Raw genomic sequence first — 15,967 nt, 5'->3', positions numbered from 1 at the left:
GGGAGCTGCCGGCGCCGAGGTTGCCTCCCAGCGGCCGGCTCTGGCGCACACCTGCGCGGTAAGCCAGGTGGATGGTCCGTTCCGAATGTTCTCTTCTTGCGTGTAGGTAGTAATCGGCTGACTCCTTTCTGCCTTCGGCGGCTGAAGTCCAGGCTCCTCTTCTAGGTGGGAGGTGGGCAGTTGATGCCTATGTTGCTCTATGGCTCTTAATCTCCTGCCTAGTGCCCAAAAGTAGGCCTAGGTGTCAGATCTCGGCTGTGTTAGTCGGGTGTGCTTTTAGTTGGACCTTGTAGTCCTGCCTGTGTGTGGAAGTTGACACTGGGTCTGTCAGGTAGAGCCTAGCAAGGGGGTTGCATCCAGTCCTTGTACCGGGGCAAGAGGGGAACTGCCTGCCTAGTAACTCTGCAACTTGCAGTCACGTGGGGTGCTCCCATGTCGTGTCTGTAATAGACATGATTAAACAACTGTAGTATGAAGAACCAAGCTGGCTGGTGCTGAAGCTGCTAGTGCACTGTAGTCAGAAATCCTAAGAGAGCTTCAGTAGACAGCAACTGTAATCCACCAAGTTGGCCTGAGTCTTGATGTAATTTGAGTTAGCAGCCCCCCCAGCTCTCCTACTAGTAGTTGCAGATGCCAGGGTCGGGAGTGAGTCTAAGCTAGTTCCTCCAGGACCTCTCACAGGGTTTCCCAATCACTGTTGCAGTCTTTTCTGGGACTTGGTGTCACATGAAAGCACACAAGTGTCACATGTTTGAGGCTGCCCAGTCGAGTAATCTGATGACTTGCTTAAGGGTCTGAGACAGTGACAGCAGAGGCATGGAGAAAGCTAGTTTAACGTGGGTAGTCATTGTAACTGCTCATTCAACCTGTGTACATCAGTGTTTATGAGCCACCTACTAGTAAGTAGTTACCTGGGGAACAGTAAAAGGATGTCTTAGCAGTCACAGGCTGTGAAGTTCTCTGCATTTTTTTTTCAGGGAGGAGAAATGTGTGAAGATGCTTCTGCTGTACGAGTAGCACATGAAGAAGCTTTGAATTAGTGGCTAGTTGGTGCTGATCATTAAGTGCCTGGTTAAACTTTTACCTTTCTGCATCTGTGTGTGTGTGTTAGGTGCTGTAATTTCTTGCTTGTGGTCTTGCACAAGCAGTTGCTCTGACACTTCACTTGCTCTGAGCTGCAGAACTGATTATATCCTCTTGACTTGGTTTAAGGGTTATAATTTTGAGTTTTGAGCTGTTAATGCTGAGCTCAGTTGCTGTTTCATTTAGCCTTGTGCGCAGCTCGCCAGTGCCATTTGGTTAAAATGATGTTATGTTTGTAAGTTACAGTGTACTAGGCAGCCTTAGCAAGCCTTTTCTGGTTATTCTAGCTTACAACTGTAGTATGAAGAACCAAGCTGGCTGGTGCTGAAGCTGCTAGTGCACTGTAGTCAGAAATCCTAAGAGAGCTTCAGTAGACAGCAACTGTAATCCACCAAGTTGGCCTGAGTCTTGATGTAATTTGAGTTAGCAGCCCCCCCAGCTCTCCTACTAGTAGTTGCAGATGCCAGGGTCGGGAGTGAGTCTAAGCTAGTTCCTCCAGGACCTCTCACAGGGTTTCCCAATCACTGTTGCAGTCTTTTCTGGGACTTGGTGTCACATGAAAGCACACAAGTGTCACATGTTTGAGGCTGCCCAGTCGAGTAATCTGATGACTTGCTTAAGGGTCTGAGACAGTGACAGCAGAGGCATGGAGAAAGCTAGTTTAACGTGGGTAGTCATTGTAACTGCTCATTCAACCTGTGTACATCAGTGTTTATGAGCCACCTACTAGTAAGTAGTTACCTGGGGAACAGTAAAAGGATGTCTTAGCAGTCACAGGCTGTGAAGTTCTCTGCATTTTTTTTTCAGGGAGGAGAAATGTGTGAAGATGCTTCTGCTGTACGAGTAGCACATGAAGAAGCTTTGAATTAGTGGCTAGTTGGTGCTGATCATTAAGTGCCTGGTTAAACTTTTACCTTTCTGCATCTGTGTGTGTGTGTTAGGTGCTGTAATTTCTTGCTTGTGGTCTTGCACAAGCAGTTGCTCTGACACTTCACTTGCTCTGAGCTGCAGAACTGATTATATCCTCTTGACTTGGTTTAAGGGTTATAATTTTGAGTTTTGAGCTGTTAATGCTGAGCTCAGTTGCTGTTTCATTTAGCCTTGTGCGCAGCTCGCCAGTGCCATTTGGTTAAAATGATGTTATGTTTGTAAGTTACAGTGTACTAGGCAGCCTTAGCAAGCCTTTTCTGGTTATTCTAGCTTGAAGTAGAGTAACTAAGGTCTGTAGAGTTATTTTGGGATACTGAGTGGCAGACTTGGTCTAATATCTCTAGCATGCTATTTTGGGAAAGGCTGACTGTTCTCACTCTGCAAGCCTGGATAAGAAAGTCTCAAAACTAGCAGGAGTCAGTTGCATATTTTAGGTGGTGGTACAGTAATAACTGGAATGCCATGTGAAAAGCCTTGCAAGCAGAAGGCTACTATTAGAGGTTACTGTGGCTTTGCACTCCCTCAAAGCTGGCTGGGGTGTACTTTCTATTATAAAGTAGGCTACTTGTTTGACAGCTCTTGACCAAATAGTAATAGCTTTGCAAAAACATGCTATTAGGAAGTGCATGCTGGTGTAACTCCTACCCTGAAAAGGAAAGGAGGGGTGGAAATACAAAGCACAAGAGCTGATCAGTTTTTTGGCACTCTTTGAGCACCATTCCTGTGAAACAAGTTGTCATGGCATTACTCTGTCTGGCAAGTGAGTCAGTGTTTTGGCCAACCAGTAAGACTGCTAAAACATTAGCAGAGCTCAATAACCTGCTGTTTCAAATCCTTTACTTCTACCATGAATTTGCATGAGACACTCAGCAGGTAAAATTGTAAAACTGCCTGTGTTGTCCTTATATTCTGTCCAGGATTTGCCGTTGCATAGTGCCTGATGGCTGGTCAATATAATGTGAAATGGCTGAATAGGTTCCTTCCACTTGGAAACTGTTTTGCATTTTGCATGCCAGACAGAGAAGATAGAGAATAACAAGTAATGTTCTGCTACAATTTGATGCCCGTTGTGAGCCCTGGAATGCCAAAGCAAAGCACCTCCACTAAATGATGCAATAAGCCAAAGAAGAGCAGGAGTCTTGCATCATGCTGTGGGCATTTGCAGCCAATACTAATGCATGAGCTTAGGCACTTGCCTGCGTGCATTACCTAGAACAGCTCTGACATAGCTGCTGAAGAAGCAGGATGTTGCTCTTAGTGACAGTTACAACATGACATCAAAACACAAAGCAGGTTCCCTTGAGGGTCAAGGTCTTACAGTTTTACAGCTAAAGATACCCTGGAAAATGCACTCTAAGCATCATGCAGAAAGCTGTACCTTACTCAAGAATGCTAAGAAATCAAGACACTTATGAATTGGAAGACAACGAGCCTGATTCCAGAAGCAAGTGGTAAATTATCTTGCTTTCCTAGCATCACACTTGATCTAGCCTGAATAAGCAAGATCTAGAGAAGAAACAGCTTACTTTTTTAATACTAGGAGATGTCTCTGGGTGCCCTTGTTTGAAGAGTAACTTAAATCATAGAAACTTGTTCAATTACAGAGCCCATATCTAAGATATCTCTACAGACATCCAGTTTGCTTAAAGTTTTTTAGAGTTTTGGGACTGCAACTCTAGGGGCTAGACTGCACAAGTCATTGTGTGTATGCATCCCCCTGCCTTGCAAACTTGACCCTGTCTTGAAAAGGAAAACTTAGTAAGAAGAGCAGTGAGGCTGATGTGCTGTTTGGCAGGTGGACTGTCATAGTGCTTAAGCTCTGCACTTGTACTGTGAAGGAAAGCTTCTGGGTCTGTTTTCATTATTTAATAAGGTAACTATAAAGATTTGGCACCCAATCTTCGTTTCATGCTGATGTTATGCAGTTTTTTAAGCTCAGTAACTTTTTGATCAGTAGTGGGTGAAAGGTAGAAAGTATTGCTTAGCAGTATTGGGACTTAGGTTCCTTTTTTTCCTTAAAGGTGTGAGAGCAAAGTGTGAAGAATCCCAATTCCCCTGTAGCAATGGACGTTGTATTCCTTTGGTCTGGAAATGTGATGGTGATGAAGACTGTTCAGATGGCAGTGATGAAAGTGCTTGTGGTAAGTAATAATTCCTCTGTAGTTGTACTTGCTAGTTGGCAGTGGAGACTTACAAGTGGATAGTTGTAGAGATGCTTATCCTGTCCAGCACTTCTGACAGTCAGAATAGAGTGTAGAGGACAAATTCCCTAGAACAGCTGGGGGCTTGTCTTGATGCCTGGCATCCCTGTGAGGCAGTTTAATTTTTCTGAGTACTATGAAAGTCTCCTGGAATTGGTGACTATTGGTACTTAGCTGTTGGCTATTGCATGGTTAAATGCCCTGTTTTGCATGTGAGAGTGATTCTACTGTGTCTCCTATAAATGATAAGTCTAGCTTTGACTGCTAACTCTTGCTCTAAGCAGGCAGATGCCAAGACAGATGACTAGATGTATTTAGACAAGGCAAAATGGACTCAATACCCAACACTGGAGAGGTTGAATTGCCAGTCTGCTTAAGCAGACAAACTGTTACTTTAGAGTTATATAGTACCATGCGTCAGTAATGACAAATCAAATGCCTCAATAATAAATTCGAAGTTCAAAATTATAATATTAATATAAATTGACTGTACCTTAGCTCAAGTGTGTTCAAAGCAGCAACTATTTTAGCAGCATACTCTTCCTTAACAATAGGAGTCCTTCAGTGCCTGCTTACAGGAAGAGAAATGTTTCTCTGTGCACAGTATAGCTCCCTAGGTAATGTTAAACAGCACTGTGGTAGAGGATGGCACCAGACATCTAAGAACTGTGGATATTGCATCATTTTCCTAGAGCAAGGGAGGTTATCTCTAGCTGCAAGAAACAAGTTAAGCTCTGGTCTCTATTCTCTCTTGTAGTGAAGAAAACATGTGCTGAATCTGATTTTGTGTGCCTCAGTGGTCAGTGTGTGCCTAACAGATGGCAGTGTGATGGGGATCCGGACTGTGAGGATGGGTCTGACGAGAGTGCTGAGCTGTGCCGTAAGTGATCCTGGCTTGTCCATGCAGGCAAGCCTGTGGGGAGCACTGTTTTGACTTCTTCCCTGTTCACAGCCCAGTTTTTCTCCTAAAGGAAGGATGAAATTCTTGACTTGGAAGGGATGTTCCTAAGTGTTAGCTTGGCTTTGGCCACATCAGGGTCTTGGCAAGACTTTTTACTCCTTAAACAGATGCAGGACTGAAAAGAGACTCTGCGCTTGTACCTGGTAACAGATCGCAAGTACAAGTTTTTACTTGCAGTCAGAAGCAGCGAGCTCAACATGGCAGGCCTGACTGTTACTGTTGCTTGCTCACCAAGTGATCACTGTCCTCCAAGACAACTACTTTGCAAGATTACCAGAGCTAGTGTAAAAGCTGAGTGGCTGGCTACGTGTCGCGGAATGGGAAGCAGAAGTGCAGAGGTCTGACTGTCATGTCTTGCAGTTAGCAATCCCAGTCTCCAGTGTGGTTACTAATCAACAAACACAGATCTGTAAAACTTCATTTCTCTGTATCAATAGGATCCACACTACTTTAGCCCTAAGTCCTACTGCACTTTGGCATTACTGCAGTGTAACTGGTGTGCAATCACAAAACTACCTTTACAAAGATATTCTTAAAATTAGGAGCTGGAAGCATCTTTTTTACTCAACACTACAAACTAGTGTAATCTCTTCCATGATGAAGTCAGGAGCTTAGGTGGATGCTGGCATTTATTTTACTGCAACTTTGCCCAGAGCTGAAGCCTTTCAGTCTCAACTTTCAGGACAACTGCTAAAACCCAAGATCAGTAGCTCTTAAATTTCAGAACTCTTAAATTGAACTTAAACTTTTTTCAATAGATATGAGAACATGCCGAGTAAATGAAGTCAGCTGTGGTCCTCAGTCAACCCAGTGTATCCCAGTGTCCTGGAAATGTGATGGTGAAAAAGACTGTGACAGTGGAGAAGATGAAGAGAATTGTGGTAAGGGAAGAAATGGTGGCTGCATAACTCTATTTGAAATTGACTTGTCTGGAAAGAAGCTAGCTGGGCAGTATACCCAGGAAGATAAATTTCTTCTAATATCAACATCTCCTTAATCCTGCATTCCTCTTGTATTGCAGCCCGCTTAACAAAGCGGACTTGTTCTAACACTTCTCTATCCTGCTGTGTTAAGAGCTACAGCAATATAAGCTATTCTACATCTGTGTTTGATCTCTGGCTAATTTTGGCAATAGCCATGGGCCAAGTCAGATGTCGTTCAAAACATCAGAACTTGTTCTCTGCAGAGTTTCTCAACAGGTAACTCTTAATTGCTGCTCACAGTAACAAATGGTTTTCTAAAAATGTATTAGTGACTTGTGGCCAAAGGCACAGCTGATCTACTTTACAGCCCTCTCCTGGAGTATTCTATGCTCTTGTGTGAAAGTGCAGACTAGGGAAGATAGGTTTCAGGGGTTGGTGGGCGTCAACTTCAGTCCAGTACGCAAGTGAAGCTGCTGCTGCCGGCATTAGAATGCAACATACCTGGTTTGTTCTAATGAGCTTGGGAATACATGAGTTGTCTGAGGAGTTCTGAGACAAATTTCTAGTAACCAAAGGCACAGAGCTGGCTTCTGTTGGAGCCACCTTACTTGAATGGGCTAATGAGACAGAATTCCTGATTTCTGATATGTATCTGTGGAGTTGCTGCCTTACTCAGTAAGCCAATGCTTTAATCTGACAAGTAAATCTACAGACAACATTTCTAATGAAGCTGATAAAACTATCTGCCTAGGCATACTGAGCTGCTAGTTACACTGCTATTAAAACACCATAATTTGTACTGGCGTAAATTGTGTGGGTGTGCTTAATATCACAGGATCAACTCGTGCAAGGTCTTGATCTGTTGTCCCCTGTGGTCCAGGCAAATGGGCCACTACTGTCCTGGGGGCCAGCATAAAACACTTCAGTCTCAAACTACAGTGCCTACTGACCATCTGGCTGCCTTAATCTTCATCTGTACTCTAGAGTTAGCAGTTCTCTTACCTTCTGTCTCTGATTCACAGGGTTTGAGCCTGTTTTCCAAAAGGCTTGCACTCTGAAGCAGAACAGCCTAGCTACTTCAGAAGGAGGTTATTTTCAATAGCTCAGTAGCTCAAAACTGATGCCTCTTACTTGCAACATTCAAAGGCAACTTTGTCAGGCTCTGGTTTCCTGTAGGTGGTCAGTTAGGTTCTCCTAAAGCCTTATACAGGATGCTGATCTTCTTTCGGGTAACAGCTGATGAAGAGCCTGCAAAGCAAAACGACTTCAAGAAAAACTCTGCTTTCTTGTGGTAATCTGCAAATATGTCTTACCTCTGTTATTCCAGGCAATGTGACTTGTAGTCCAGCAGAGTTCACATGCAGCAGTGGGCAGTGTATTTCCAAGAGTTTTGTCTGCAATGGTCAAGATGACTGCAGCGATGGCAGTGATGAGCTGGAGTGTGCACCTCCTACCTGTGGAGTTCATGAGTTTCAGTGCAAGAGCTCCACTTGCATCCCCATCAGCTGGGTGTGTGATGATGATGCTGACTGCCCTGACCACTCAGATGAATCTCTAGAGCAATGTGGCCGCCAGCCTGCCCCTCCTGTGAAGTGCTCTGCCAGTGAGGTGCAATGCGGCTCAGGTGAATGTATCCACAAGAAGTGGCGCTGTGATGGAGATCCTGACTGCAAGGATGGAAGTGATGAAACTAACTGCCGTAAGTTAACTTGGTCCTTCTCTAGGAGGTGCTGGTTGGCTCCTGGTTTGTTTTCTTTCCTTCAGCAAACCTCAGGAATTTAAGTCTGTAATGGCTATGTCCTCAGCTTCCCGGACCTGCAGACCAGACCAGTTCAGATGTGAAGATGGGAACTGCATTCATGGGAGTAGACAGTGCAATGGTGTGAGAGACTGTCTGGATGGCACTGATGAAGCAAGCTGTAACAATGGTAAGTGTGGAACTAAGAAAGAATACAGTCTTTACAGAATATCTGTTGAAGCTGGTAGTTGCCCTCACAATCTTCATTATCTCAGTTATTCAGTGCTCTGGACCAGGCAAATTCAAGTGCAGAAGTGGAGAATGCATAGATATAAATAAAGTGTGTAATCAGCAGAGAGACTGCAAAGACTGGAGCGATGAACCCCTCAAGGAATGTAGTAAGTGAACAAACTCATTACACAATGCTGGCCACTAGACACACTTGGATGCAGCTTCAGAGATTTCAGATGTCAGTCTGGAATGTCTATCTGCACTTCTTTGGTGGCAAACAATCAAGAGAAACCTAGTCAATAGGTTAGTTTTATCCTAGCCACAGTGGCTATTGGGATGACTTCTCTCCATGGTCAGAAGTCACTTGAAGGCATTAGAAACTCTGAAACTTTCAGGAACCTCAATATTTGCTACTGCCACCTTGTAACACAAGTAACATGCTGATAGCTGAGCAAAAATTAATTTGAGGGGAGTCTCTTGTGTGTTGTCTTCAAGTGCTAGCATGGTTTATCAGATATGGCAGGCATAATTAGAAAAGAGATGGGTATCTCTTAAAGCACTCTTAATACTTTAAGACTAAGTATGTGTCCTGTCTCAAAAGTGGCCAATTCTTCTCTTCTAGACATGAATGAATGTCTGGTGAACAATGGTGGATGCTCTCATATCTGTAGAGATCTCGTTATTGGCTATGAATGTGACTGTCCAGCTGGGTTTGAGCTTATAGACAGGAGAACCTGTGGAGGCAAGTATCAAGTAGGTTAACGTGAACCCTCCTGGTGGTATTGGAGATGACAACAATTGGTGTTGTCTTTGCAGATATCGATGAATGCCAGAACCCTGGTATCTGTAGTCAAATCTGTATCAACCTGAAAGGGGGCTACAAATGTGAATGTAGCCGTGGCTATCAGATGGATCTTGCTACTGGGGTGTGCAAGGCAGTGGGTGAGTATTGTCATAAGACGTCTATGCCTGTACTTTAAAATGGGGTAACAAGTGATGTACTGTTTGTTATTGTGGTTTTGGCATTAGTTGTTGTACTGTTATCAGTATAAGTTGTGCAAAACTGAACACTCATAATTCTTTGAATTATGCCATGATACAGTACTTAAAGCTGCCTAATACAGACTGCTTGTGTCTGCTCCCTGGACACGAGGGCCCTCCGCATCAAGTTGTGGAGGGAAAAAGAATGAGGTATGATACAGCCAAGACCTCTGTCCACTAGCAAGTGTTGGAACAGCAAATACTAAATGTGATAACTATTAAAACTTGTCATAAAAGAACAGTATGTCAAGAAGTACAGATAACACTTAAATTCTGTTCACAGGGAAAGAACCATGTCTAATTTTCACCAATCGCCGGGATATCAGGAAGATCGGTCTTGAGAGGAAAGAATACATTCAGCTAGTAGAGCAGCTAAGAAACACTGTTGCTTTAGATGCTGATATTGCTGAGCAAAAGCTTTACTGGGCTGACTTCAGCCAAAAAGCAATCTTCAGGTAAATGGACCTAGCTTCTGAACCCAAGTGTGTTCCCCTAAACTGTCCCCCATTTTACCCAAGATAATTGTCTAGGGTCTGGTGGTGAGAACTATATTCGTGATGTCCTAAAGGTGAATTATAGTACATGCAAGTTCCCATAACTAGCAATGTGTATGCCTGTTGCACTTCCTAGTAACTGCTGCTACCATTGTACAAAAGGCACTCTGTGGAAAGTCACAAATTCATCTTCTTCATTGTCTGCCTAAAATCTGTGCAGTATTTGCTGAAGCATACCAAGTGGTAGTATTTGTGGAGAAAGGGATTGAAAGCTAGTAATTCTTGTCTTACAGTGCCTCTATTGATACCCGAGATAAAGTTGGAACACATGTCAGAATCCTGGACAACATACACAGCCCTTCAGGGATTGCTGTTGACTGGGTTTATAAGAACATCTACTGGTCTGACTCAACTGCAAAGACCATTTCAGTGGCTAGCCTAGATGGCAAAAAAAGAAAGGTTTTGTTTCTCTCTGAGCTGAGAGAGCCAGCTTCTATTGCTGTAGATCCTCTTTCTGGGTGAGTATTTGTCTTGGTTCTCTTAAAAGAGGGGACCTACCAGATACTCCATGTCCTGATAATGACTTAGGTAGCCTTTGTTATGGTCGTAATTAAGAGTGATACTACACAGTACTATAGTGCATCATACAACATAAATTCTGCTTCACAGCTTTATGTACTGGTCAGACTGGGGTGAGCCAGCAAAAATTGAAAGGAATGAATGGATTTGACAGACAGCAGCTTGTGACAACAGAAATCCAATGGCCTAATGGAATTGCTCTAGGTATGTTGAACTTGTCTCTGTGCCAGAGGTATTCTGGAGCTTTAGCAATTTTTTGCTACAAAAGCCAAGGTCATCCTTCAGAGAACTATTTTCAGCTTCTGAGAATGGGAAGTTCCTGTGTGCCTGGAGACACTGCAACAGGAACAGATAGCACTTCTCAGAAATTGAAATGGTAACTTTTCTTGTACTGCTCTCTGTTATAGTTGAGGCACAGGTCAGCCACATAGGCAGCACTGTAGCAGCCTTCTGCATCCTGGTATGGTAAGAAACTAAGGCAAGACTGCAACTCCTCTTGAACCTGCGGGTGTTTCAAATTTTGCAGGAGGCTTTGGGTTTTTTATCCATGTAGATAATAAATATCTTTGCTTTTTTTATTATTTTCTAGATCTTGTAAAAAGCCGTCTATACTGGCTTGATTCTAAACTACATATGCTGTCAAGTGTGGACTTGAATGGCCAGGACCGTAGAATTGTGCTGAAGTCTCATATGTTCCTTCCTCATCCTCTTGCTCTAACAATATTTGAGGTACGAATTATTACCTATAGTAGTTCTCAAAGATGCTCTTTGTGCTAGTAAGTGGCTAGCAGTTACGGTGCTGATAGCTACACAGAGGTAATGGGATGCAATGACTGTGTCTTCTAGGACCGTGTGTACTGGATTGATGGAGAGAATGAGGCAGTCTATGGTGCCAACAAATTTACTGGATCTGAATTGGTTACCCTAGTGAACAACCTTAATGATGCACAGGACATCATTGTCTATCATGAACTTGTTCAGCCATCAGGTAACTATAGCACAGTTTTTAGTTCTGTTAGTGTACAGTTTTAAGAAGCTTGCCCTGCTTTGGGTCATGGCAAGTGGAGTCCCTGCCCTGTGTAGGTGGCTAATTAGAGTGCTTGAAGCTTCTAACACCCCCTGGGGTTGAGAGGAGGTCTAGTTGCAATTGTTCTTTCTTAAGCAGAGCAGGTACAAATCGATAACCTGCAGAGACAAGTATCTCTGATAGAGCAGTTATTGAGCAAATAATTATGCTGTACACCTGGAGTATGAAGGCTTACTCTACTCAATTGTTGTACCAACAGGCAGGAACTGGTGTGAAGAGAACATGGCAAATGGAGGCTGTAGCTACCTGTGCCTGCCTGCTCCTCAGATAAATGAACACTCTCCGAAGTACACTTGTGCATGTCCTTTTGGATACTACTTGCAGGAGGATGGTCTGAGATGTGCAGGTATGGTAACATGACTGAATTCTTCTCCAGGATGGAGGGGGAAAGGAGTAGGAGTACTGAACCTATTGAAGGCGAATACAGCAGTATAGGCTGAGAGCTTTGCATGAGTTAATATGATATAATTAATCTTGTAGGAGGTGGTCTTCTAGCATGCATTAAGCTGGCCTTCAAAGTCTACAGGTGCTGTTGAAAGTTTGTTTGGCTTCTGCATCATCATCATTTGCAACAAGACCTTGTACCTCCATGGCTTTCCGCAGACAGCAGGCACATGCACAAAACATACTGAACCCCTTTCTCATAAAACGGGGTATGAACTAATATAACTCTGTGTATAACTGTACAGTGTATAAATACAGTGTTGGAAACCTGATAGGCTAATCTTGCTGACCAAGGAAGTTTGCTTTGACCTCCTTTTGTGGCCCGAACAAACATGTTGCTGCTATCACCCTGAGCACTGAGTATATGGCAGGCTTGTTTGCCCAGTGAGGTGAGACTAGAAACTTGAAGACCACTTAATATTTTGCATGTTGTTTCTGGCTGTCCAGTTAGAGCATTGAATTCAAGGATGCTTTTCTCAGTTGGCTGCTCTGAAAGATTGCGGTAAGGATCAAAGACTGTACCTAACTAGTAAACTTGTGGAACTAAAATCTTGCTCAGAAAACCTAGTGAGGGATGGGGTGACTTATTGTTGTAATAACTCTAAATACCTGTATTTTATACCAGATTAACTGTCTAGCCTTGTTCTTGGAGTTATATTTTATCAAAAACCCTCAGCTGAGGGTGTGCTAGTGAAATAACTCACGTTAGTGTTTCCAGTAAAGCTAACAAGCTGCATGATCATTCTTCCATCTGCTAAACATTCACTACCATGGCTTTCATAGCTAAGCCATTGCAAAACTTCAGGATTAACTGGGTTCTTGATCTATAATTAGTTTCAGGTACTGGAACAACTGTGGCTTACACTGAGGCTAAAGATACCTGCACAACAGAAAAATCTCCAACTGTTGGACTAGTTCCTGGAGGTACTGGTCCAAATAACTCACACTGCTAAACATTAGAGAAATCAAATGCAAACTGACCCACTTGCCTACTTAAAGTATTTTCTGTTGCATGCAAGTAAAAAACCTAGGCCAAGTCATGTCTGTAGTACAAATACGACAGCTGGATCATGTGATAAACAGAATTAACTCACTTAGGACAGTGTGAAACTATCTAGAGTGTTCAGAGAAGGCAAGGCAAGCAATAAAAAAGCTTTGTACTAATACAGGATGAAGCCTGTTAGGCTGTTATTGCAGTGTGTTACTGAGAAGCTAATACATGATAGCAGCTTATGGGCTTGGGAAGTGCTTGCATCTTAAAAAGTCTGCTAGCCTGTCAGTAAGCAAGCTCACTACTTCAAATTCTTGTGCAGGATTCAACATCAGTAGTACAACATCTGAAGCAGCTGCAGGTCGAGGAACATCAGCAGCTTGGACTGTTCTTCCTGTCTGTGAGTACAGCATTCATTAGCCTTTGTGACCCATTGTGGTGGGACAAGCTGCTCTTAGTCAGGAGCTTGGCTTGACCCTGCTCAATTCTTGCTATATGTTTCTTTTCCTAAAGTATTGTTGGTGATGGCTGCGGTGTCTGGTTACTTCATGTGGCGTAACTGGCAGCACAAGAATATGAAGAGCATGAATTTTGATAATCCTGTCTACCTGAAAACTACAGAAGAGGACCTCACGATTGATATTGGAAGACACAGTGGTTCAGTAGGACACACCTACCCTGCAGTAAGTAAATCTATTGACATGCATGAGGCCCTCAGAGAGGACATAAAGACTACAGAATTATATCTGATTTGAATTTAGGAGAGTTCTCTGCTCTTGAAAGCTACTGGCTGTAGCCAGACCATTGGGCTGAGTCGGCTGAGAACTTGTCTTTTTAAAAAGTTTAAGCTGTTGTAGGCAACTACTGTCCTGTATCTGGGATGGAGTAATCAGAGTGAATGTGGTCATGAGCCTGCAGAGCTAATCTGTTTCAAACTGCTGCATAGTGATGATATGCATTGTTTTGTATCTTGTATTAGTACAATTGTAGCTAACTTGTGCTTATTTTGTACAGATATCTGTTGTGAGCACAGATGATGATATGGCGTGAGCACTGGATCAACAATCACTTGCAATTTACTTGTGTTTTACACTCTTTGGGGATAGTAACCAGGTTTGTGGCTGAAGGACTTCCTCCATTATTGGAAGAAAGAAGATACTTTCTGTATGTATGGAACACTTATGTAAATAGCTATTTTATACAGCTTAACAACAAACTGTAAATACCTGTCCACCACAATTCAGCTTTTGGTGGTTACATTTTACCAGTAACCCTTGGGTTGGTCAGTCAGTAACACCACTGACAAAATATAAAGCACTTTCAATAGAAAGCCATATTCCAGCCACAACTTGTAACACCTGTACATATGTGTATAGGCCACTTGTAAATATTATTCTTGGAAAAATCACTATCAAGCACTTTGAAATAGTTCAAATGTAAATTAATGTACACTGTTTTTCAATGATTGGGGCAATGGCAATAGGAAAAAACGGGTTGCTACGATTGCCAAAAATTTATAGACGTAAGTAATTTTGTATGTATTATTGAAACAATCTTGTCTGTTACCTCTTAGAGGTATACAGGTATGAATGCTCTTTCAGAAACCACTGTAGATCTTAAAAGCAGAGACGGGGAAAAATAATAAAAAAGCAGTTAAACTATTTGTCTCTATTATTATGTTTAGCAATTAAGTAAATAGAGTATCTTCTAAATTGAAAGCTTTAGTGGGCTACATGACTACTGCCAGCCAGAGTATGAAGTTATTTTAGCAGTGCCCCCAACTGCTAAGACAGTACTAACCTGCCAGGTGACTGAGGTTTGTGCTTGAGACTCCATTCTCTGCAGGGTACTGGACTGACTGGGTGTCGTTTCACAGGAGTCTAGCTTGAGTCCTAAGTTAAGAGTGACAAACAAGAGTGACTATTGCAAGCTCTTAAGAGGTTGCATTGGCAGCGGTACTATGTGGAGATGGGTCAAAGCATTGTCTGCCAGGCATGTGTAAGGTCCTTGTGAAAGATGTTATGCACCAGCTGTTAGCAGTTATTCCTCATGGCAGTGCCAGTGTGAGTTGGCTCTTGGTAGCTCCTCCACCTGTATAATGGAATAGCAGAGCTGTAACTTGGCAGCTAATCATGGCAGCCTGCTCCTGGAGTCTCTGCTGACAAGCCCCTGTTGCTACATGTGTAATGACAGAAGTCCCCTGCAGTGAGCATCAGTGAGCTGATTTCCCCTGCCCTGTGGGAACTCAAATAATTGTGATGGCTCTAAGATTCTGATGACTTGAAGTGCAGGAACCTTTCTCTTGGATGACTGTAGGAAAGAAAAATAAATTGTACAACTCTTCTGTGTCTGGGAAGGTGATATTAATTTTTGTCATAATTACTTTGTACCATACTACTTGAGTTCTAATTTTAGTAGCATTGTGTATGTTCCTTATCTGTTGTACATATATAGTTCGTTCATGCAATAGAGAAGGATTAAGACTCAGTTAACTTGCAGGTTCTGTGGTCTTCAGGCATTTTGCTCTATGATCAAGTCTGGAGTAAAGGAAGAAGAAGCTTTGGATCCTTATGGCATAGCTACTTGTTAGTGTCCAGCTGAGTAAATGGCAGCTTCCCTAGCCATTGATAGTTTCTTTTAATGACAAATTATTTTCCTGAGATAAAGTTGTGGTTTCTCCCCTGACATTGCAGGATCTGGGCCTTGAATTGTCACCCCATAACTACTGCAGCAGGAGGTGTTACTTCCTTGTTGCGAATTCTTCCCCCTTTGCAGTAAAGAATAAATTACTTCTCATAGGATGCAGGTTCAAGGCTGAGGCTTAGTTTGGAAAATGGAAAAATCTCCTGGCTGTCATTTGACTTGTGAAGTCGTTCTCAATCAATCATGTCTCTAAAATAGTAACAATGAAAATGGAGTCAGAACTTGGATTAGTTCCTGGGATTGGTTGTAATGCCTGTTCTCCTTGCAGTTACAGCTGGGGTCTGCTCTCTTAATGGTCTTCTGTGCATTGTGAACTCCTTTCTTGACAGATAAGGACGGATGCCAGTTTCTGCAGATTTAATATAAGTTGTTCCTAGCAAGCTTACTAGTCTTTAGGGATTTGAAGCTTCTAGTCAGCTATTGCTGGAACCTTTTGTCTGTTTGTAGAAATTTTCAGTATCTGGAATGCATGTAAGCTTAAAAGTCTTGCAAAAGTTAGGATGTAGTGAGACCTCCAAAGCTTCTGGCCAAGAATACTGTATCTATTTTGCTGAGTACTTC

General features: G+C 42.7%; 1 protein-coding gene across 1 annotated transcript in view; it reads left to right on the top strand.

Moving 5' to 3' along the window:
• VLDLR (very low density lipoprotein receptor) overlaps positions 1-14,361 on the top strand; it is a 123,853-nt gene extending 109,492 nt beyond the window's left edge. The window contains 19 exon segments of the mRNA XM_009996995.1: positions 4,035-4,154; positions 4,972-5,094; positions 5,934-6,056; positions 7,426-7,797; positions 7,904-8,026; positions 8,112-8,234; positions 8,690-8,809; positions 8,884-9,009; positions 9,392-9,563; positions 9,896-10,120; positions 10,272-10,313; positions 10,315-10,385; positions 10,771-10,910; positions 11,028-11,169; positions 11,468-11,614; positions 12,547-12,636; positions 13,026-13,103; positions 13,217-13,386; positions 13,718-14,361. Of these exon segments, the coding sequence (XP_009995297.1) occupies positions 4,035-4,154; positions 4,972-5,094; positions 5,934-6,056; positions 7,426-7,797; positions 7,904-8,026; positions 8,112-8,234; positions 8,690-8,809; positions 8,884-9,009; positions 9,392-9,563; positions 9,896-10,120; positions 10,272-10,313; positions 10,315-10,385; positions 10,771-10,910; positions 11,028-11,169; positions 11,468-11,614; positions 12,547-12,636; positions 13,026-13,103; positions 13,217-13,386; positions 13,718-13,753 (2,543 nt within the window). The 3' untranslated portion in view covers positions 13,754-14,361.
• The last annotated feature ends 1,606 nt before the right edge of the window (positions 14,362-15,967 follow it).

This window comes from Chaetura pelagica, unplaced genomic scaffold, assembly GCF_000747805.2.
Source record: "Chaetura pelagica isolate M959 unplaced genomic scaffold, ChaPel_1.0 scaffold614, whole genome shotgun sequence".
NCBI lineage: Eukaryota > Metazoa > Chordata > Aves > Apodiformes > Apodidae > Chaetura > Chaetura pelagica.
This window is presented reverse-complemented; position numbering and strand designations above follow the sequence as displayed.